Here is a 23119-nt window from a genome sequence, read left to right as displayed (position 1 = left end):
ATGAATCACAGGGCTTTGTATGGTGACATATATGTACTTCGACAATAAATTTACTTTGAACTTTGAGTTAGAGCTTAACCTTACATAACTTACTGAGGTACAAGTTATAGCATGTCCTTGCTTTCAGAACAGGTCACTTGTTCAATAGCTATGGGGAGTTTTTGTTTGTTTAGCAACTTTATTGCTTTGTTCAATCATTGATGAACACGGTGTACCATACCCACCCTTGGCAACAGCTGAAGTCAATGAGCTAATAGCAACATTTAGACGACACAGAAGGAGTCAGTTGACTTCCCTCTGAAATGAAGCACACACGAAGGGACAACCATTAAACACAAAAGTTCCTGCAGAAGCTGGAAATCCAGAGCAACACACACAAAATGCTGGAGGAACTCAGAAAGTCAGGAAGCAACTATGGAGAGGAATAAACAGTTAACACTCGAAATGTAGAATCAATTATCAAGGATCAACTTTATTCACCATATACCTTTACATGTATTAGAAATTTGCTGTGGTGTGTTGGCATGACAGGCAACAAAAACAACATTCAACAATTATAAAGAACAAATAATTATAAAAACATAGAAATGCAGAAACATAGAAAACATAGAGAAATCTACAGCACAATACAGGCCCTTCAGCCCACAAAGCTGTGCTGAACACGTTCCTACCTTAGAACCACCTAGGTTTACCCATAGCCCTCTATTTTTCTAAGCTCCATGTATTATACAAAATTAAAGTTAGAAGTGTGGATATGGAATAAAATACCATAAATATTAACATGTATTTACAATGTAAACAGCATTATAAAAACTCTTTCACCCTCTCTCCCATTTTCTCTTTCTCTCAACCTACTCTCTCCATCATTCTGTCCCATCATTCCTTGCTTTCTCCCTTCTAGTATTCCACCTTTTTCCCTCCCACTTTCTCTATTTCTCTGCCTCTGTCCATCTATGCCTCTCTTTTTCTCTCTGCATTTCTACCCTTCCCTCCCCTCCCTCCCCTCTCTTCCCCTCTCTTCACCCCTCTTTCCCTCTCCCTTTCTCTACACCCCCTTTCTCTCTCTACCCCATCTCTCCACGTCTCACCCCTCTCTTCTCCACCTCTGTGTGTCTCTCTCTGCCCCTCTCTCTCTTTCCATATCCTTTCTTCCTGTTGACTTTCAACATTTATACATTTAGATATATTTATACAATGTCACAGGGAGCGGTAATGGATTTCTTTAGGAATTGATGCATTTGGTTTAGTGTTACACAGACACTGCAACATTTCACCAGTCTGCACAGATAAGGAATGTAACTGGACACCTTAGCAACACTTGGTGTGAACAAACTTTTCCAAGTAAACACTTCATATCCAAGGCCTTCTATTCTGCTGAATAAACTTGTTGAAGATGTAGATTTGCTGTTGAGTACTAAAATACACAGGGCCAATTTGTATCTCAACTTACATATTTTAACAAAAGGTACTCAACAGTGGAAGTGAGTGTGTTGAGGTGCTGGGCAGCTAAAACCCCTGAACACAGGCTTAATGTTACAAACACAAGAGATCCCGCAGATGCTGGAAATACAGAATAAAACACAAAATGCTGGAGGAACTCAGCAGGTCAAGCAGCACCTATGAAAATGACTAAACAGTTGACGTGTCAGGCTGAGGCCCTTCATCAGGATGTTGTATATTAGGTATCAGTCATTTGAGCTTCCATACATCTAGTTTTCTTTCTAAACAAGCAGCCTCTGTAAAGCAACAGGAGGTGTACAAAGTTAGTTAAACTAAAGGCTGTTTACTACCAGGGCCGAACATGCTGATTGTCAGCGGAGTCAATAGGCTGTGCTGCCTAGCAACCAAGTTAAACAAGGTGCAGAAGGAAAACTCGGCTGTAAACAGGAGCTGAATAAGTGTCAGGCAGCATTTTCACTTCTGGAGTCTTCTCTGCCTCCTTCTCCACACACTGGGAGTCTTAATCTATCCGGGGGTGACCGTTCTCTCAGCTCCTGATATCTGGGCTCCACACCCATTTCTTGCTCAAGACATAAAGCTACTATTCATGGAGAGAGGGATGGAAGGAGCTCGGACAATAGGAAACAGCTCTTGGCAGAGAGGATCAGATAGCTGAGAAAGACATTGCCAATCTACAAAACCAGTGGTAAGAACACACAGCCTCCTGCTCAACACAGTTGGGTGAATGAGGCGGCTGGCTTTCTGAATCTCTTACTTTTCTTTCTGACTTGCTGTAATGTAGTTTGAACAAGCTTAATCAATTAATCCCTGATGGATTTCAATGTTAGCAGTGTGGATATTAATTGCCAGTGCTGACTTGAAACCTCATTTTTCTGACAATGATCTTGAGTTAATGTGAAAATATGTGAAATGTTTCTCACCTGGATTAAAATCTAGTAAATGCTTTCTAATTTTCCATACTAATCCATCTTGTTGACATAATGGTTTGGTCTTATGTTACAGAGTTGCCTCATCAGCACCCCGTCTCAGACTGCTGGTACGTAACTGATCCAAACAGTGCCGCGCTAGGGAGGGGTGCTTTGGTGCTGGACACCCCGCTGGTCGGTAATGGCAGTAAAGTAGAATTAAATATTTGTGATTGGATAAATGGCTGACACCAGGAGACGTCCACTAATTTCTCTGAGTATCCCTACAGTCTTTGTGTTCTCCTGAGCAGGTGAAAGGATTTTGGCAAAACAGGTTCTTTGACCCAAATTTTCCTTGCCAACTGAGGTGCCCATTCTAATCTAGTCCTACATGCCTGCATTTGGCCCATATCCTTGAAACTTTCCCTAGCCAAGTTCCTATCCAAATATATTTTAAATGCTGTTGTTATACCTGCTCCATCTACTTCCTCTGGCAGCTTTTTGTCTATACACATCACCCTCTGCTTGAAGAAGCTTCCTGCTTCAAGACCCTTTTAAACCTTTCCCCAATGCCCTCTGATTTTATATTCCTTTTCCCTGGGAAGAATGCTGTGTGCATTCATTCACCCCGTTTACGACCCTCGTGATTTTTAAGCAACTTTATCGCAAGTCAGCGTATTAAACAGCCCAACACCCTCCCCGCACTATAGAGCTCAAAATCTGTGCAGTGGGATTTGAATTTGCAACCTTGCAGATGTAGCATTGAGCTAAGGCTGATACTAACGTGGGACAGACTGAGCCCGAGGAGGTGGAAGAGCTTAGGTGTGACAAATTTATCATGAAACAACATGTCTACAACCTCCCAGCACTGTACCATCCGTCTGGATTTAGTACTCAAAATCTGCCTCACTGTATCAGCGTCAAGAGGGCATGACTCAAATGATGGGAATTATTGATGATTTGGTCTCTTTGATCACAAAGAGGATGTACTTGTAGTAAAGGAGTAGGGCAAAGATTCACCAGACTGGTGGTAGGTTTGCCATATGAGGAGACATTGTGTAGAATGGGCCTACATTCTTTAGAGTTCAGAAGAACAAATGGAGATTTCTTCACTGGAACTTAGAGGGCTTGACAGATTGAAGGCAGGATGGATGCTTTCATTGGCTGAATTGTCCAGAACTGGGATCAAAATTTCAGAGTGAAGGAGGTTGTGTTTGGGACTGAAATGTTCTGCTGAACATGGTGGGCATGCTATACTGCTGTCAGAATGCATGGTGGCATTTTCAGGTTGTTGCCCCCCGGCACATCCTTAGGTCAAGTCACAGAGCCATAAAGCACTACAGCCTATCCAGTCCATTACATCACCTGGACCACAGTCAGTGTTGGCTGATAACACAAATGACACATTTCACTGTATGTTTTCATGTACAAATGATAAATAAATGCATCTGAATTGGAAGTGAACATTTTTTTTCATTCAGAGTCTGAAGTACATTTGGAATTCTCTATATTCTGCCGGGTCCATTCAGAATTGAACTGAATCTCGAATATCCAAGAAACTATCAAAAGATATGGGGATAGTTTAAGAGAATGGAACTGTGGTTGAAAATTGTACATGATCCTCTGGAAGGGGTGGCCTACTTCTAATCTGATTTTAAACACAGTGGTGCAGACCCCCATATAACGATAAAGAATGATTAGAATGAATCCCCAAATCAAGGATTTTTAGGATATGAAAAAGATCAGCTTCAATTGTCACATGTACATTGAAATAATTAAGCTTACAGTAAAATGTGTCATTTATGTCATGCTCACAGTGCCAAAATAGCATACCCATAATTTATTGACCCTAACCTGAACATGTTTGGACAGTGGGAGGAAACCAGAGCATCTGGAGGAAAGCCACATGGTCACAGGAGAACATACAAATTCTTTACCGATGACAGAACTTGAACCCTAATTTTCCTGATTGGTCAGAGCATGAAGGGATATGAGAAGACAGAAGAATGGAGCTGAGAGGATAATTGGATTAGTCATGATGAAGTGGAAGAACAGACTCGATGGGCCAATTAGCCTGATTCTGCTCCTATATCTAATGGTCTTATGGTCTTTCTGATTTCTGATACCCTACTGTGCCGACCTGTATGATCTATAGACCAGGTGGCCTTCACCTGATCTGACTTGCATTTTAAATGGAGTTGTGCAGACACACATATCAAGATAAAGAATGATTGGAATGAATCATTGCCTTCCACACCAAGAGCTACCATCCTCCTTTTCTGGCCTAAATTGATTCTCCAAATCGCTAGAGTGGGACAACTATGGGTTAGTATCCCGGGGATTTGGGGAATTAATTTAGGCTGACACGTCAGTATGGAACTAAGGGAGTGCAGCACTATTAGATCAGTAGACCCTAAGACATAGGAGCTGAATTCAGCCCATTGAGTCTGCTCCACCATTCCATCATGACTGATCCTGGATGCCATTCGACCCATACACCTGCCTTCTTGCCATATCCTTTGATGCCCTGACTGATTAGGAAACCATCAACTTTTGCCTCAATTATACCCACAGACTTGGCCTCCACCGCAGTCTGTGGCAGAGCATTCCACAGATTCACTACTCTCTGGCTAAAAAATTTCCTTGTTACCTCTGTTCTAAAAGGTCGCCCCTCAGTTTTGAAGCTGTGCCCTCTAGTTCTGGAAATCCCCACCATAGGAAATATCCTTTCCACATCCACCCTATCTAGTCCCTTCAACATACAGCAGGTTTCAGTGAGACCCTCACGCATTCTTCTAAATTCCAGTGAGCACAGGCCCAAAGCTGCCAAACAAGCCTCATATGTTAACCCCTTCATTCTTGGAACTATCCTTGTGAACTTCCTCTGTATGTTCTCTAATGCCAACACATCCTTTCTGAGATATAGGGCCCAAAACTGTTATGGCCTGACTAGCACACACAGAATGCTGGAGGAACTCAGCAGGCCAGGCAGCATCTATGGAAAAGAGTACAGTCGACATTTCAGGTCAAAATCCTTCAGCAGTTGCACAGATTTCCAGCATCTGCAGATTTTCTCTTGTTTGCAGCCTGAATTATCTCAGCATTATCTCCTTGCTTTTATATTCTATTCCCCTTGAAATAAATGCCAACATTGCATTTGCCTTCTTTACCACAGACTCATCCTGTAAATTAACCTTCTGGGAGTCTTGCACAAGGACTCCTAGGTTTGAACCTTCTCCCAATTTAAATAATAGTTCACACTATTGTTCCTGTTACCAAAATACATTATCGTACATTTCCCAACACTGTATTCAATCTGCCACTTTTTTGTCCATACTTCCAATTTGTCTAGGTCCTGTTGCAATCGCACTGCTTCCTCTGCAATATCTACCTTTGCATCATCTGTAAACTTTGCCACAGAGCCATCAATTCCATTATCCAAATCATCAACAAACAATGTGAAAAGTAGTGGTCCCAGTACTGACCCCTGAGGAACACCACATGTCACTGGCAGCCAACCAGGAAAGGCCCCCCTTTGTTCCCACTCGCTGCCTCCTGCCTGTCAGCCATTACTCATTCATGCCAGTATCTTTCCTGTAATGCCATAGGATTGTATTTTGTTAAGCAACCTCATGTGTGGCACCTTATCAAATGCCTCCTGAAAATGCAAATAATTGACAGGGCCATCTTTCAGGTGAGCGGTTACTGTGAAGCCCCATTTTCTGTGTTGAATCTCACTGGAGATCCCAAGAGATGAATGGCTCCAAATAAATGAAGCCTCTTCTTGTAGATACAAGCTCACTATGTAAGGAATGTGAGGACATGACAAACAGAAGCAGAAGTAGATCATTCATTCCCTCCATTATTTGTTAAATCATGGCATATCTTGTTCCTCTGCTCCACTAACTATGACAAGGCAGAAAGTACACTCAGTGGCCACTTTATTAGATACACCTCTACACCTGATCATTTATGCAAATATTGAATTAGCCAATCATATGGCAGCAACTCAATGTATTAAAGCCTGCAGACATGGCCAAGAGGTTCAGTTGTTGTTCAGGCCAAACATCATAATGGGGAAGAAATGTGATCTAAAAGGCTTTAACCGTGGAATGGTTGTTGGTGCCAGATTGGGTGGTTTGAGGATCTCAGAAACTGCTGATCTCCTGGGATTTTCACACAAAACAGCCTCTGGAGTTTACAGAGGATGGTGCGAGGGACAAAAAAAATCCAGAAAGCAGAAGTTCTGTGAGTGAAAATGCCTTGTTAATGGGAGAGGTCGGGGAGAATGGCCAGGCTGGTTCAAGCCAACAGGAAGACAACAGTAACTCAAATAATAATGCATTACAACAGTGGTGTGTAGAAGAGCATCTCTGAATGTGCAAATCTTCAAAAATTGAGGTGGATGGGGTACAGCAGCAGAAGACCATGAACATACACTCAGTGGCCACTTTATTAGGTACAGGAGGTGCTTATAATTAAATAGTCCTGTAACTACAAAAATATCACTGCTACAGCTAAGGACAAGGCTTGCCGCTGCTACGATGCATCACTGGTTTAGCTTTGTCATGACGTATGTCACCATGTCAGGCCATTACCCTTCAATCATTAAACTAGCTGCTTCAAACTCACACAGCTCAGGAAATCCAGGTACGTCAGTGCTACTGAAAAGCACCGTTGAGTTTTGTCTGTAGATGAACAGGTGGCAAATACAGTTGGAAGAATCAAACATCATTTACCATGTGAATGATTCCCAACGTGTGAGGTAGTCATCACCTTCCAGTGCAGTGATAGGCTCAGTGTACACATGACACAATCAGATCATTATGATGCCATTTGGAACAAGGATTGTTCTATGAGTTGGAGGTGACTGGAACTCTTTGAGATATCAAATCCATTTATTTTCCCTGCAACTATTGAACCAATGGTACACTGATACTCTCCTAGCTTCCTATGGCCTGTGTCCTGTGTTAACTACCTCACATAAGGTTAGGTAAACACATCATTAGTAATATTTATGATGTCATGTGGTAAAGTGTCAATAACCATTACTGAGTGATAGCCAGTGTTATGATCTAAAGTATGTCAACTCCCTTCAGCCAGGATGCAACTTTCGCAGACTGGTTCTCCCTGACACAGTGGGACATTTGGAATCTAAGCTCTGCATCATGAGCTGAACTGGGACCCTTTATTGTTTTTGTTCTTCTTGGAATTGAATGTGACCTACTGTCACTCTAGTTTTCAAGTTCTGAGGTGTCTGATGAGGCAAACGTGGGAACCACAGATACTGCCACAGATGGGGCTATCTGTACTGTTAGTTCAGAGTTTAAACTCAAAGTAAATTTATTTATTATCAAAGTATGTATGCAGTATGTTAATGTACACTACCCTGAGATTCATTTTCTTACAGGCAATTATAGAGGATAAATAAGAAATACAATAGAATTTACGAAAAATTTTACATAACCAGACAAAGACTGACACACAGCCAATGTGCAAAAGAAGACAAACTGTATAAATAAAAAAATACTGTAAACAAGTATTCTTAGAACGAAAATAATACTGAGGACAAGAGTTTATAAAGAAACATAGAAACATAGAAAAGCTACAGCACAATACAGGGCCTTCGGCCCAGAAAGCTATGCCAAACATGTACTTACTTTAGAAATTACCTAGGATTACCCATAGCCCTCTATTTTTCTGAGCTCCATATACCTGTCCAGGAATCTCTTAAAAGACCCTGTCGTATCTGTCTCCACCACTGTCGCCGGCAGCCCATTCCACGTACTCACCACTCTCTGTGTAAAAACTTTAACCCTGACATCTCCTCTGTACCTACTTCCAAGCGCCTTAAACCTGTGCTCTCTCGTGTTAGCCATTTCAACCTGATAGCGGCTTCAGGTCTTTGAAAGAGAGTCTAAAGGTTGCAGGTGCCCAGGATCTACCCTTTGCAATTTCCTGCTAAATTTCTCTGCCTCTCTCACTCGTACTCCTCCTTTTAGACACACTCACCTACCTTTCTGAGTAAGCTTTATTCACCTGCTCTAATTATGTGACACCAACCCTCCCATGAAGCACCTTGGAAAGATTATCATGCTTAATCCACTGAGCATTGGATGAAATGTTAAGCCAGGGCTTCATCGGACCTAGTAACGGACACTATAAAGCCCACTGGACTTCTTCACAAAAGTGCGGAGAGAGTTATCTCAGGTGCCCTCAGTCTAAATATCTGGAAGGAAAAAATGATTTGAGAACAAGCTGGTTCTCACATTCCTCTCATTACAGCTGAACAGCTTCAAGATGTCTGAACTGGCTTCAAGATTCAAGATTGTTTAATGTCTTTCCCAGTACACAAGTGTAAAGGAGAATGAAATAATTGTTACTGCAAATCTGATGCAGCACGAAAAAGAACCACAATAAGATAAAGAACACGATAATAATAATATTTACTGTATATCCATAAAGTGATGCTGAGCATAGGAGTATCTGTACATAAAGGTGACTGACAGGAAATGATAAGGTATTGGTGGTTTGGGGTGTGGAGGGGTGGGTTAGTGGGTGGAGGTGTTGATCAGCCTTACTGCTTGGGGAAACAGACAGACAGACATACTTTATTGATCTCGAAGGAAATTGGGTTTCGTTACAACCGCACCAACCAAGAATAGTGAAGAAATATAGCAATATAAAACCATAAATAATTAAATAATAAGTTAATCATGACGTGGAAATAAGTCCAGGACCAGCCTATTGGCACAGGTGTCTGACACTCCGAGGGAGGAGTTGTAAAGTTTGATGGCCACAGGTAGGAATGACTTCCTATGACGCTCAGTGTTACATCTCGGTGGAATGAGTCTCTGGCTGAATGTACTCCTGTGCCTAACCAGTACATTATGGAGTGGATGGGAGTCATTGTCCAAGATGGCATGCAACTTGGACAGCATCTGTTGACAGCATCAGGAACTGTTTCTGAGTCTGGTGGTCCTGGCATGAATGCAACATAGCCTCACACAACACAAGAAATTTACAAAACAACAAATTTCACAACAGAAGCCAGTGATATTAAACGGGACTCTGATTCTGAACATGAGTTGGAGTCCTTGAAAGTGACTGCATAGGTTGTGGAATCAGTTCAGTGTTGGGGTGGCTGTCGGGGTTATATGGAGAGAAATTTGCTTTGAATTTCCTTATCAGCTCTCTGTGGCCAAAGGGGCTTGAGTATTATCAGAGCTGTTCATTAACTCTCATGGTAACTGGAAGGAACAATGCTATTGTTGTGGGATACACATGTAATCTGTACCGCATTTCTGCCATGGCCCCATCTGTGACTGATTTACAAATCTGTTCATACTTTAGCTTGAAGCTGAGGGTCTGTCGTGGATCTCCACGCTATAAGCACATCATTCACAGTAAACTCAACACCCACATCAAACCTGAACCAACTGGGAAAATGCATTGTGGTTTCCTTCGCTCTCCACCAGCTCACCAGAACGCAGAATAAAATGCCAAGTTTAACTCAAAGAAACACGCACAAAATGCTGGAGGAGCTCAGCAGGCACGGCAGAATCTATAGAGAGGAATAAACAGTCGATGTTTCATGCCGAGCCCAATCATGGGGTTTCTGATGAACTGGCTTCTAAGTGCTTGGGAAATTTGCTGTAGAACAATTTTGTTGTGCAAATGACAGCTGTGGCCATGGCTCTGAATGGGTTACAAACAACAGTACAGCACAAGAACAGGCGATTCAGCCAGAATGTCTGTAATGACCATGGTGCCAAACTAATCCAATCTGCCTACATAAATAGACAGTCAATATCTATCTATTCCCTGCCTATTTGTGTTTCTACCTCAATGCCTCAGTCATTTCTTCTTCTACCACCTCCCCCAAAAGTATGTGTCCAGGCACCCTCCACATCATGTAGAAAACTTGCCCCATAAATCTCCTTTAAACATTTCTCCTCTTGTGACATCAATTTGACATTTCGACCCTGGGGAAATATTTTGACTATCTACCTTGTCTATGCCTCTTATAATTATATCTCCCCTCAATCTCCAACACTCCAGACAAAACATTCTAAACTCTTCCAACCTTTCCTGTGGGCCATTGCACAAGATGGGAAAAAGCTGTAGAAAGTTGTAAACTCAGTCCACTCCATCTTGTGCACTAGCCTCCCCACCATTGAGGACATCGTCAAAAAGTAATGCCTCAAAAAGGCAGCATCCGTCATTAACAACCCACATCACCCAGGATGTTCCCTCTTCTCATAAGACCATAAGACATAGGAGGAGAATCAGGCTATTCAGCCCATCGAGTCTGCTCTGCTATTCCATCATGGCTGATTGCCAATCCCACTCAACCCCATAGACCTGTCTTCTCGCCATAGCCTTTGATAACCTGACCAATCAACAATTTTCGCTTTAAATATGCCCACAGTCTTGACCTCCACAGCTGTCTGTGGCAGAGCATTCCACATATTCACTACTCTCTGGCTAACAAAATTCTTCCTTACCTCTGTTCTAAAGGGTTGCCCCCACAATTTTGAGGCTGTGCCCTCTAGTCCTGGATACCCCCACTAGAGGAAACATCATCTCCACATCCACCTTATCTAGCCCTTTCAACATTCGTAGGTTTCAATGAAATCCCCCCCCACATTCTTCAAAATTCCAGTAATGACAGGCTCAAAGCTGCCAAACACTCCTCATATGTTAACCCCTTCATTCTCAGAATCATCATTGTGAACCTCCTCTGAACTCTCCAATGATAACATATCCTTTCGGAGATACGGGGCCCAAAACTGTTGACAATACTCCAAGTGCAGCTTGACTAGTGTTGTATAAAACCTCAGCATTATCTCCTTATCTCCTTGTTTTTATATTCTATTCCCCTTGAAATAAATGACAACATTGCATTTGCCTTCTTTACCACAGACTCAACCTGTAAATGAACCTTTTGGGAGTCTTGAACAAGGTCTCCTAAGTCTCTCTGCACCTCTGATGTTTGAATTTTTCTTCCCATTTCCATAATAGTCTGCACTTTTGTTCCTTTTAGCAAACTGCATTATAATACTTTTCCAAACATTGTATTCCATCTGCCAATTTTTTGCCCATTCTTTCAATTTGTTTAAGTCCTGCTGCAATTGCATTGCTTCCTCAGCACTACCTACCACTCCACCTATCTTTGTAACATCAGCAAACTTTGCCACAGAGCCATCAATTCCATTATCTAAAACACTGACAATGTGAAAAGTAGCAGTCCCAATACCAACCCCTGAGGAACACCACTAGTCACTGGCAGCCAACCAGAAAAGACCCCCTTTATTCCCACTCACTGACTCCTGCCTTTCAACCATTCCTCTCTCCATGCCAGTATCTTTCCAGTAATGCTAAGAGATTTTATCTTGTTAAGCAGCCTCATGTGTGGCATATTATTAAATACCTTCTGAAAACCTAAGAAAATGACTCCCACTGCTTCTCCTGTGTCCACCCTGCTAGTTACTTCCTCGAAGAACTCTGACAGATTTATCAACCAAGATTTCCCTTTAAAGAAACCATGCTGACTTTGACTTATTACTCTCATCAGGGAGAAGGTATAGAACCCTGAAGACACACTCTCACCATCTTAGGAACAGCTTCTTTCCCACCATCGTCAAATTTCTGAACAGTCATTGAACCCATGTGCACCACCTCACTACTTTTGCTTTCATTTATTTCATTTTTTACATATATTTTCTAATGTAATTTACAGTATATTTTATTTATTGCACTGTACTGCTGCCAGAAGATAACTAATTTCACAGTGATAATAAACCTGATTCAGATTCGTATAGCTAATACTCTCTGATCCGGGCAAGAAACTCTTCTGTATTCTCTCTAAAGCCTCCAAACCTTTCCTATTGTGAGATCACCACAAGTATGCCCATTACTCCAAATGTGACCTAACCAAAGATTGATACCGCTACAACATGATTTGAAAATGTTTTGGTAAATTGGTTTATTAGTGTCACGTGTACAGAGGTAGAGTGAAAAACGTTGTTTAGCATGTCATCTATACAAATCACTTTCATCACATCAGGGTGCGAAGTCAGTACAATGGAATAAAGAGTCACAGATACAGAGGAAGTGCAGACAGGCAGACAATAATAAACACAAGAAATTCTGCTGATGCTGGAAATCCATAGCAACACACACACAAAATACTAGAGGAACTCAGCAGGTCAGGCAGCATCAATGGAAAGGAATAAACAGTCAACGTTGCAGGCCAAGAGCCTTCTTCAGGACTGAAAAGGAAGGGGGAAAATGCCAGAACAAAAAAAAGTGGAGGGAAGGTAAAGAGGATAGCTAGGTAGTTAGTTGATATGTAAAGACAATAAGGTGCATGGCCATGACGAGCTAGATTATGAAGTCAAGAGTCCATCTTATTGTATAAGGGTGAATAGTCTTATAACAGCAGAACAAAAGCTGTTTTCAATGTCCCAACTGATGAAGACGAGAATGCAGACCAATTTCTTTATCACCCTGTCCATTGTGCTGCTAGATTATGGACTTGCACCCCAAGATTCCTCTGTAAATCAATACTGATCAGGGTCCTACCATTTACTGTACGATTTCCTCTTACCTCTGACTAACATCACACACTTGCCCAGATTCAACTCCATATGCCATTTCTCTATCGATATTTCCAACTGATCTATAACCTGCTGTTGTCACCAATTCCACATCTCAAATTAAAATTACATTCTACTAGCACTCCCCTAGTGCCTGAGACTGTGTAGCTAAAACTTTCCAGTTAGTTGAAACTTATGCTGTCCAAAATTGATGTCAGGTCAAAAATCCTTGCTGCATCATGAACTGAAGAGGAAGCTTGACCCAAATGCAGAGCAGTGGAGACGATTTAACGGTGGGCAATCACTTTAATAATAAACTGCAAAATAACAAGCCCCGACAAACCACAAAATAAAAAAGACCAGATACTTAACACAAAAAGGTAAAAGGGTAACTGAGGGCTAGGAATAAGTGAAGGCTGGGATTGGGTGAACAAAAGACTGTGGAAGAGAGCTGGGTTTAAATAGGCTGCAGGTGATGAGTTGGAAATGAGTGGCAAGTGACAAGAAACACGTAGATACAAATGTTGATACTGTATATACTTCCAACCTGTTTATTAGTTCATTATTCCACATTCCTTCACGTCCCTCTTGAAAAACATCAGAACATCATAAATATACCAGCACACGCTGGAGTCACACAGCAGAATAGCTGTGGAGACACTCTGTGGTATCAGTTTGCTCACCATCGCTGCGCTCCTTATACTCTCAGTATTTATTTTAGCTTTCCAGCACCTGCAATATCCATGTTTCTTCTATTATTTATTTATAGTTTTTACTTAGAAATACAGCACTGTAACAGGCCCTTTCAGCACAGTGAGGCTGTGCAATCCAATTAACCTTCTAACCCATGCACGTTTGGAATGTGGAGGAAAACCGGAACCACCCAGAGAACAGGGGTAATGGAAGGATTCCTACCAGTGTGGAGGAACAGAGGGATCTTGGGATTCACGTCCATAGATCCCTCAAAGTTGTCACTCAGATTGATAGGGTTGATAAGAAAGCATATAGTATGTTGGTCTTCATTAGTCAAGGGATTGAGTTAAAGAGGTAATGTTACAGTTCTATAAAATCTTGGTTAGACTACACTGCAATATTGCATTCATTTCTGATCCCTTCATCATAGGAAGGATGTGGAAGCTTTAGAGAGGGTGCAGAGGAGATTCACCAGGATGCTGCCTGGATTAGAGAGCATGAGGATAGGCTGAATGACCTCAGGCTTTTCTCTTTGGAGTGAAGAAGGTCGAGAGATCAGAATCAGGTTTAGTATCATCGGCATATGTCATGAAATTTGTTAACTTTGTGGCAGCAGTACATGCAATACATGATAACTATAAAAAATGAATTACAGTAAATATATATATATATATAAAATAGTTAAATTAAAAATAGTACAAAAACAGAAATAATAAAAAAGTGAGGTAGTGTTTATGGGTTCAATGTCCATTCAGAAATCAGATGGCAGAGGGGAAGAATTGTTGAGTGTGTACCTCAGGCTTCTCCCTCCTTCCTGATGGTAACAATGAGAACAGGACATGCCCTGCGTGGTGGGGATCCTTAATAATGGACTCTGCCTTTCTGAGGCACCTCTCTTTGAAGACTTCTTGGATATTATAGAGACTAGTCCCCATGATGGAGCTGACTAATTTTGCCACTCTCTGCAGTTCACTTTGATCCTGTGCAGTAGCCCCTCCCCCCATACCAGGTGGTGATGCAGCAAGTCTGAATGCCTTCCACGGCACATCCATAGAAGTTTTAAAGTATTTTATGTGATAAACCAAATTTTCTCAAACTCCTAATGAAATATAGCCATACCTTCTTTATAGCTGCATTAATATGTTGGGACCACATTAGATCCTGAGAGAACATAAAATTGCTCACTCTCTCCACTTCTGATCCCTCTATGAAGATTGGTTTGTGTTCCCTTGTCTTACCCGTCTTGAAGTCCACAATCAGCTCTTTGATCTTTCTGACGTTAAGTGCAAGGTTGTTGCTGCGACACCACTGAATTTGCTGGTGTATCTCACTCCTGTACACCCTCTCGTCACATAGAAAACCTACAGCACAATACAGCGTCGGCCCACAATGCTGTGCCAAACATGTCCCTACCTTAGAAATTACTAGAGTTACCCATAGCCCTCTATTTTTCTAAGCTCCATGCACCTATCCAAAAGTCTCTTAAAAGACCCTATCGTATTCGCCTCCACCACCATTGCCGGCAGCCCATTCCACGCACTCACCACTCTCTGAGTAAAAAACTTATCCCTGCCATCTCCTCTGTACCTACTCCCCAGCACTTTAAACCTGTGTCGTCCTGTGGCAACCATTTCAGCCCTGGGAAAAAGCCTCTGACTATCCACACGATCAATGCCTCTCATCATCTTATACACCTCTATCAGGTCACCTCTCATCCTCCATCGCTCCAGGAAAAAAGGCCGAGTTCACTCAACCTGTTTTCATAAGGCATGCTCCCCAATCCAGGCAACATCTTTGAAAACCTCCTCTGCACCCTTTCTATGGTTTCCACATCCTTCCTGTAGTGAGGTGACCAAAACTGAGCATAGTACTCCAAGTAGGGTCTGACCAGGGTCCTATATAGCTGCAACATTACCTCTTGGCTCTTAAATTAATTCCATGATTGATGAAGGCCAATACACCGTACACCTTCTTAACCACAGAGTCAACCTGTGCAGCTGCTTTGAGTGTCCTATGGACTTGGACCCCAAGATCCCTCTGATCCTCCACACTGCCAAGAGTCTTACCATTAATACTATATTCTGCCATCATATTTGACTTACCAAAATGAACCACTTGACACTTATCTGGGTTGAACTCCATCTGCCACTTCTCAGCCTAGTCTTGCATCCTATCGATGTCCTGCTGTAACCTCTGACAGCCCTCCACAACACCTCCAACCTTTGTGTCATCAGCAAATTTACTAACCCATCCCTCCACTTCCTCATCCAGGTCATTTATAAAAATCATGAAGGGTCCCAGAACAGATCCCTGAGGCACTCCACCGGTGACCAACCTCCATGCAGAATACAACCCGACTACAACCACTCTTTGCCTCCTGTGGGCAAGCCAGTTCTGGATCCACAAAGCAATGTCCCCTTGGATCCCATGCCTCCTTGCTTTCTCAATAAGCCTTGCATGGGGTACTTTATTAAATGCCTTGCTGAAATCCATATACACTACATCTACTGTTCTTTCTTCATCAATGTGTTTAGTCACATCCTCAAAAATTCAATCAGGCTTGTAAGGCATGACCTGCCCCTGACAAAGCCATGCTGACTATTCCTAATCATATGATACCCCTCCAAATGTTCATAAATCATGCTTCTCAGGATCTTCTCCATCAACTTACCAACCACTGAAGTAAGACTCACTGGTCTATAATTTCCAGGGCTATCACTACTCCCTTTCTTGAATAAGGGAACAACATCCTCAACCCTCCAATCCTCCAGAACCTCTCCCATCCCCATTGATGATGCAAAGTTCATCACTAGAGGCTCAGCAATCTCCTCCCTCACCTCCCACAGTAGCCTGGGGTACATCTCATCCAGTCCCGGCAAGATATCCAACTTTATGCTTTCCAAAAGTTCCAGCACATCCTCTTTCTTAATATCTACATGCTCAAACTTTTCAGTCCACTGCAAGTCATCACTACAATCACCAAGATCCTTTTCCATAGTGAATACTGAAGTACCTCTTCTGTCTCATCTGGTTCCATACGCACTTTCCCACTGTCACACTTGATAGGTCCTATTCTTTCATGCCTTGCTCTTCACGTACTTGTAGAATGCCTTGGGGTTTTCCTTAATCCTGCTTACCAATGCCTTCTCATGGCCCCTTCTGGCTCTCCTAATTTCCTTCTTAAACTCCTTCCTGTTAGCCTTATAATCTTCTAGATCTCTAACATTACCTGTATAAATCTCTAACATTACCTGTAATGGCAGATTCTATCAGCAAAAACTTGATGCAGGGGTATAAGATGAAAAGAGGAATTGATAGAGTGGACAGCCAGCACATTTCTCCATGGACAGAACTGGCTAAAGTGAGGGGACATAATTTTGAGGTGATTAGAGTGAAGTATGGGGGGGGGGGTGTTAGAGGCAAGTTCTTTATACAGAGAGTGGTGAGTGCATAGAATGCACCACCGAGAGTGGTGATAGATGCAGATACATTACAGACATTTAAGAGACTCTTAGATAAGCACATGGGTGACAGAAAAATAGAGGGTTATGTGGGAGGAAAGGGTTATATTAATCTTAGAGCAGTTAAAAGGTCAGCACAACATTGTGGGTTGATGGGCCTGTTCTATGAATAGTGGTTAAATGGAATGGGTTCTACACTTGGACAATTCTGAGAGTTGTATTCTACATTTATACTTTGTACTTTGAATCTTTGAATTTCTTTGCTGCTGCTGAATTTGAAAGCATTGGCTTGACGGTCTGCACTGTGGCTGATGATCATTCCTGGGGCTGAGGGTGGCTACCTTTGAACTCAGTCAGAGGTGACTCAGCACTAAATGGTTGCTCTACACTCAGTGATCACTTTAGTAGATACATCCTGATAAAGTGTCCACTGAGTGTACATTCATGCTCTCCTGCTGCTGTAGCCCATCCACTTCAGGGTTCAAAATGTTGAGTGTTATAATGTATGATTATCTGAGTTACTGTCACCTTGTCAGCTTGAGGCCATTCTCCTCTGATCTCTCACATTTACAAGGTGTTTTTGCTCACAGAACTGCCGCTCACTGGATGTGTTTTTCTGTTTTTTGCACCATTCTCTGTAAATTCTAGATACTGTTATATCTGAAAATCCCAGGAGATCAGCAGTTTCTAAAATACTCAAACCACCCCATCTGGCACCAACTACCATTCCACAGTCAAAGTCACTTAGATCACATTTCTTCCCCATTGTGATGTTTGGTCTGAACAACAACTGAACCTCTTGACCATGACTGCATTCTTTTATGCATTGATTTGCTGCCTCATGATTGGCTGATTAGATATTTGCATTAATGAGGTGTACCTAATAAAGTGGCCACTGAGTATCTGTCTTACATTCTAGCTGTGAATAGACTTCACAACTAATTAGTAGTGAAAGGCACTATATAAATCAAAGTATTTTTTTCCTCAGTCCATGATATAATCAAACAACAAAGAAACAACTTGGGTCTACGGTTCCATGATACTCGGAGCAGGTCGTCTGCTCTGACACAGGAGGCAACCATTCAAGCTGTGTGTCACTGCTGCTTCTCGAAACGCATTTCCAACTCTGCGACTGCACATTAAAAACTGTAAGCATGTCTTTGGACAAATTTTATGGATGGATTAGGGGGACTTTATTACACTGTGTTTGTTCTTCCGTCTCTTCCTTCCAAGAGGGATAATTGAAATTAGCTGGATGGATTAGTTATTGTCTCAGAATCCCCTGCACATGGCTGAATATGATTAATGAGTAGCCAGCGTCCCTTAGGGCTTGTAAGGGAATTCATTTAATGGAAAGGTATGTATGTGAGAAACCCATATTGCTTCCCAAACAATCATTCATCACCACCTTAGCACAATTAAGAGATGTTATACGAAGTCGGCTACAGAGCAGTCAGCTGTAACCTGCTCGAGCTCCCAGTGAAATTCAGCCCCATTTCTTTATGTTAGATCACATTCGAAGTGTTTGTCAGGACACTTATGCATGACAACTGTTCCTCTATGTTTTAAAAAGTCTATCACCTTCCTTTGTAAACGAGAACGATCTTTCACTGGTGGGTACTGTAGGGCATTCCACTTAAGTTGATGGCCTTCAAACCAATCACAATCAGTGATGGGAGGGTTTATGGGAGAAACTACTCACGAAGATCAGCAATGTGGGTTTGGGTCTGATTATGAATAGGGTGAATTAATTTTGGCCCTGGAAGTCTAGCTTCAAAGGGCTGGAGATGGGAACTACTGAGTCCAGACAAGTGGTAAGCATCAGTAGAGAGAGACAGACGGTCCACATTTCAGATTGAGACACAGCTCTGGCTCTACCCCTTCCCCCCATCTCCTTACACTGGTGATCTCTAAGTCCAGATGAAGGGTCTCCACCTGAACCATCACCTGCCCATTTCCTTCCACAGATGCTGCCTGAACCATTGAGTTCTTCCAGAATTTTCATTGCTGTCCCTGATTTCAGCATCTGCAGTACCTTGATTCTCCCTGCGCGAAGTTGTTGACATTTAGTATCACTGAATCACCATTAAGATCAACCTTAAGTTGTTGTACATGTTACTACCCCAATTGTAATTGTTCAGGAGGCCTGGAATAGATGAGGCCACTCTCAGCTTGGAGGAGCAACACTTCATACTCTGCCTGGGCAGCCTCCAGCCTGATAGCATGAATATAGATTTCTCTAACTCCCAGTAATTTTCCCCCTCCCCCTCCTTCTTCCATTCCCCTCTCTGGTTCCCCTCTTCTCCACTCCCTGGTGCTCCTCCACCTTCCTTTTTTCCCATGGTCCATTCTCCTCTCTGATCAGATTCCTTCTCCTTCAGAAGCTTCTCATTCCAGCCACCCTTCTCAATACACCTACCTTTCCCCTAACCTGGCTTCATCTATCATCTTCTAGTTTGTATTCCTTCCCCCTCGCACCACTTATTCTAGCATATTCCCCTTCCTTTACAGTCCTGATGAAGGGTCTCAATCCAAAACATCGACTGTTTATTCCTTTCCACAGATGCTGCCTGACCTGCTGAGTTCTTCCAGTACTTTGTGTGTGTTACTCTAGAAAAGATGGTTTTCCTGACTTTACAAATGATATAATTATGAGGTACAGTTTGAAAGAGAGAGAAAGGAAAGGATTAAAGAGAGATTAAAAGATTAGCTTTTATTTATCACACGCATATTAAAACATTAACGCAAAGTGAATTGCATTCTTTGTGTCAATAATACACACAGTCCAATGGTGTGTTGGAGGTGGCCCACAAGTATCACCACACTTCCGGCGCCAATGTAGCATGCCCACAACTTACTAACCCTAACCAGTAAGTCTTTGGAATGTGGGTGAAAATGGGAACACCTGAAGGAATCCCATACGATCATGGGAAAAATGTCCAGACTCCTTACAGAAAGCAGAGGGAATTGAACACTGATCAGCCCTCTATACAGGCAGGAAACTGTAGAAGCTGTGGGTACAAAAGGTCCTGCACACTGAAACAACTATGTCACTCAATACAGCTGGTTCTATCTGTGTGAGTTAAGGATATTGACCGATTATTTTTGCTGTTGTTGCTCTTTCTTCTAAAAAATGCAGGAAGATGCCAAAAAAGAAAGGTGCGCAGGGGAAAAAAATTACTCTGAAGATGGCAAAAAAATCCATGAAGATCACCGTGGATGGAAAACGGCGCTTGGACCTCAGCAACATGGGCATTGCCACCTTCCCCAAGTGCATCCTGAAACTGACCGACATTGAAGAAATCGACCTCAGCAGAAACATGATCAAAAAAATTCCAGACTACATCAATAAATTTCCAAGGCTGCGGTACCTTGATTTTCACACAAATAAGATAGAGAGAATACCGGAAAATATTGGCCAGTTGGAATTACTTTACTACCTAGACCTGTCCAATAACAAGCTCACCACTGATGGCTTGCCTTTAGAGCTCACTCAGTTAAAAAATCTACGAGTCCTGAACCTTGGGCTGAACTCGGTGGAAATGATTCCAACCACCATCGGCACGCTGAAAGAACTAAAGGAGTTAGGGCTGTTTGACAATCAGATCACCTACATGCCGGAGAAAATCACCAACCTGCCAAAACTGAAGAAGCTGAACGTGATGCGCAATCCCTTCACCACACCACAGGTACCTGAAGAACCGATAGACCGTATTGATCGCATTGAGGATATTTACCTGGCCAGGAAAAATATGATATGTCGCCCCTGCCTTAAGAAGCTACAGCGAGAGAGGGACAAATGGAACAAGCTGAAGCAGCTTACCGAGCTGGAGGAGGAGCCTGACTTCAGTGGTCTCATTACACCCAACTCCGTCGCCAAACAAAATGAGGTCTTGTGGAGAATTACTGAATAAGTCTGTAAGGTGAATAAATCTCTGCGACTAGGCTAAAAATGACCCAGCAGCAATAAAACCAATTATCTGAGAACCCTAGATTTCAATCCACTCAGTACTTCTTTTGAGCTTTGTGCTGTCCCCTAAGCAAAAAGGTTTGTCCTCAGTAAGTGACCCCGACAGCCTTGAAAGACCTTAATGCACTGGAAATTCTCCCAGCCAACATAGCTTCTTGGTCTCCGTGTGGCCTGGTCCTCAAACACCATTGTACACTGACAACAATCTCACTGCTGGAGGAAACCATGGCAAGATGAAATAGGTTTGAAGTGCATCCTGCAGCAAGGTGTTTTCATGTTGTTGCTCTGTGACATCTTGATATCAAGTCAATGAGCTTTCTGGACAGATGCTCATTACAGGGTCTCAGAATTCCCATGAAAACCATGTCCATGCAGTCACTGAAGACAGTGAAAATCTCTGCACACTGTGGGCAACCTGTGTAGTGATGAGTGCCTTGCCTGCTGTGGGCTCGGTTTGGCATTCACCCAATCAGAGCACAGGTTCCATGCTCAGTGAAATCTGTCAATTCAATAGCTCGTTCTGCATCCATCCATTCCTCACAATCAACCATCACAAAACGGCCTTCTCTGATGACACCGAGCAACATGTGGGGATGCTTTTGTCTATCTCGTCATGCACAATGCATCCTCAGCAATGGACACAACACCCTTAATAGATAAGACACTAACCACACAGGCTTTTATCTTGGAACTGATGAGCTTGTGTAATAGCAATGAATAACATCATTCTAAAGGGATTTGGGACAGCAGTAGTTAATTAACTTAGTATCTCTCTGTCTTTACATGGATCTATTATAGTAAGCAATCTGATTATGAGTTCTAGTTCTGTGTATAAATGGTTGCATAATTCTGATTATAAGTATTAATGTTCAGTGAAAGACATTTGCTCCAAATTAGGAGTTTGTTTAGATGCTGTCAGTAAAGGTAACTAACAACTCCAATTTTATCATTATGGAATTGTAAAGTAACACATACAAAATGCTGGAGGAACTCAGTAGGTTAGGCAGCATCTATGGAAAGGAATACAGTCTAAATTTCAGGCTGAGACCCTTCCTCAGGACACTCGGCCCAAAATGTCGACTGTTTATTCCTCTCCATAGATGCCGCCTGATTTGCTGAGTTCCTTTATTATTTTGTGTGTGTTGCTCTGGATTTCCAGCATCTGCAAAATCTCTTGTGTATTTACCGTAAGATTGTAAAGGTGTCTGTGAGATTTTTTCTCTAATAATGCTATTTATTAAGAATATTTCTGAAAAGTGCCTTAACACATCACAAGCAAACATTCAGCAATGTTCATGTTGTTACAGGGTGTTTGGAGGAAAACTTTTTACATTCCATGCTCATATTTCAAATGTTTCATCTCAGTGACTAATCATTTGAAGTCAACAGATTGATTGCAACAAATGGAATTATCTAAAAGATGACAGCAGTTTATAAAATATAAGGTTTAAATTATTAAATTACATTAAGCAATAGCTGTACAAAAAAATCATTAACAATGTAAAGGTTGAGCTCATAGAGAATGGACCACAAGCTTGTCACTTTAATTTTTGAGTTTAAATGAGGAAGCGCCCTGTGAAGTATACCAAGGAGCTCTAAAGCTAGTTAGTTAAATCATCAAAGATTGTGAATATTATTCTTTGAAACATTCACTACTTTGGCAATATGAAGAAATAAACTGTACAAGTGTGAAGCTGTGAATATTTGCTTTAGTTTTATTTCTAAATGTTTGCAGGATTGAAATTTGAGAAGCTCAGAGATTAGATTCTGACTGCTGGTGGAGAGACCGTGGAAGTGAGTCAGAAATCAGGCTTACTTTGAACTCTACACGGACCCATCATAGGCATCACGAGTCAGGACATGTAGGACCTGTGTCTATGATCCCCTGGACATTCAGTGGTATACCTATGTGCCTGTTGAGGATTCCCAGGAAAGTGAAATGGCTCTGTCATGAGACGACTATTGGTTTTGAAGGAAAGGAATTCAAAGTTCCTTCTCATTACAGGAGAATCTTTGATGTAAAAGGGT

At 42.0% G+C, this 23119-nt stretch overlaps 2 protein-coding genes across 3 annotated transcripts in view; one reads left to right on the top strand and one right to left on the bottom strand.

The window, feature by feature from the left end:
* Window positions 1-23119, bottom strand: part of wdfy4 (WDFY family member 4) — a 427205-nt gene that overhangs the window by 62596 nt on the left and 341490 nt on the right. The gene's annotated exons all lie outside the window — the stretch shown is intronic.
* lrrc18a (leucine rich repeat containing 18a) lies at window positions 1785-22792 on the top strand. 2 transcript variants are annotated; one of them, XM_073025651.1, is made up of 4 exons: window positions 1785-2146; window positions 2464-2497; window positions 18110-18269; window positions 20261-22792. In XM_073025651.1, exon 4 carries the CDS (start codon window positions 20265-20267, stop codon window positions 21033-21035), a length of 771 nt encoding a protein of 256 aa, XP_072881752.1. In that variant the 5' UTR covers window positions 1785-2146; window positions 2464-2497; window positions 18110-18269; window positions 20261-20264; the 3' UTR covers window positions 21036-22792. The 2 variants fall into 2 exon arrangements, with proteins under 2 accessions (XP_072881752.1, XP_072881753.1); XM_073025652.1 differs by lacking the exon at window positions 18110-18269.

Source organism: Hemitrygon akajei, chromosome 21 (assembly GCF_048418815.1).
Source record: "Hemitrygon akajei chromosome 21, sHemAka1.3, whole genome shotgun sequence".
Lineage (NCBI taxonomy): Eukaryota > Metazoa > Chordata > Chondrichthyes > Myliobatiformes > Dasyatidae > Hemitrygon > Hemitrygon akajei.
The sequence above is the reverse complement of the archived record's forward strand: the minus strand, read 5'-3'. Positions and strand labels throughout refer to the sequence as shown.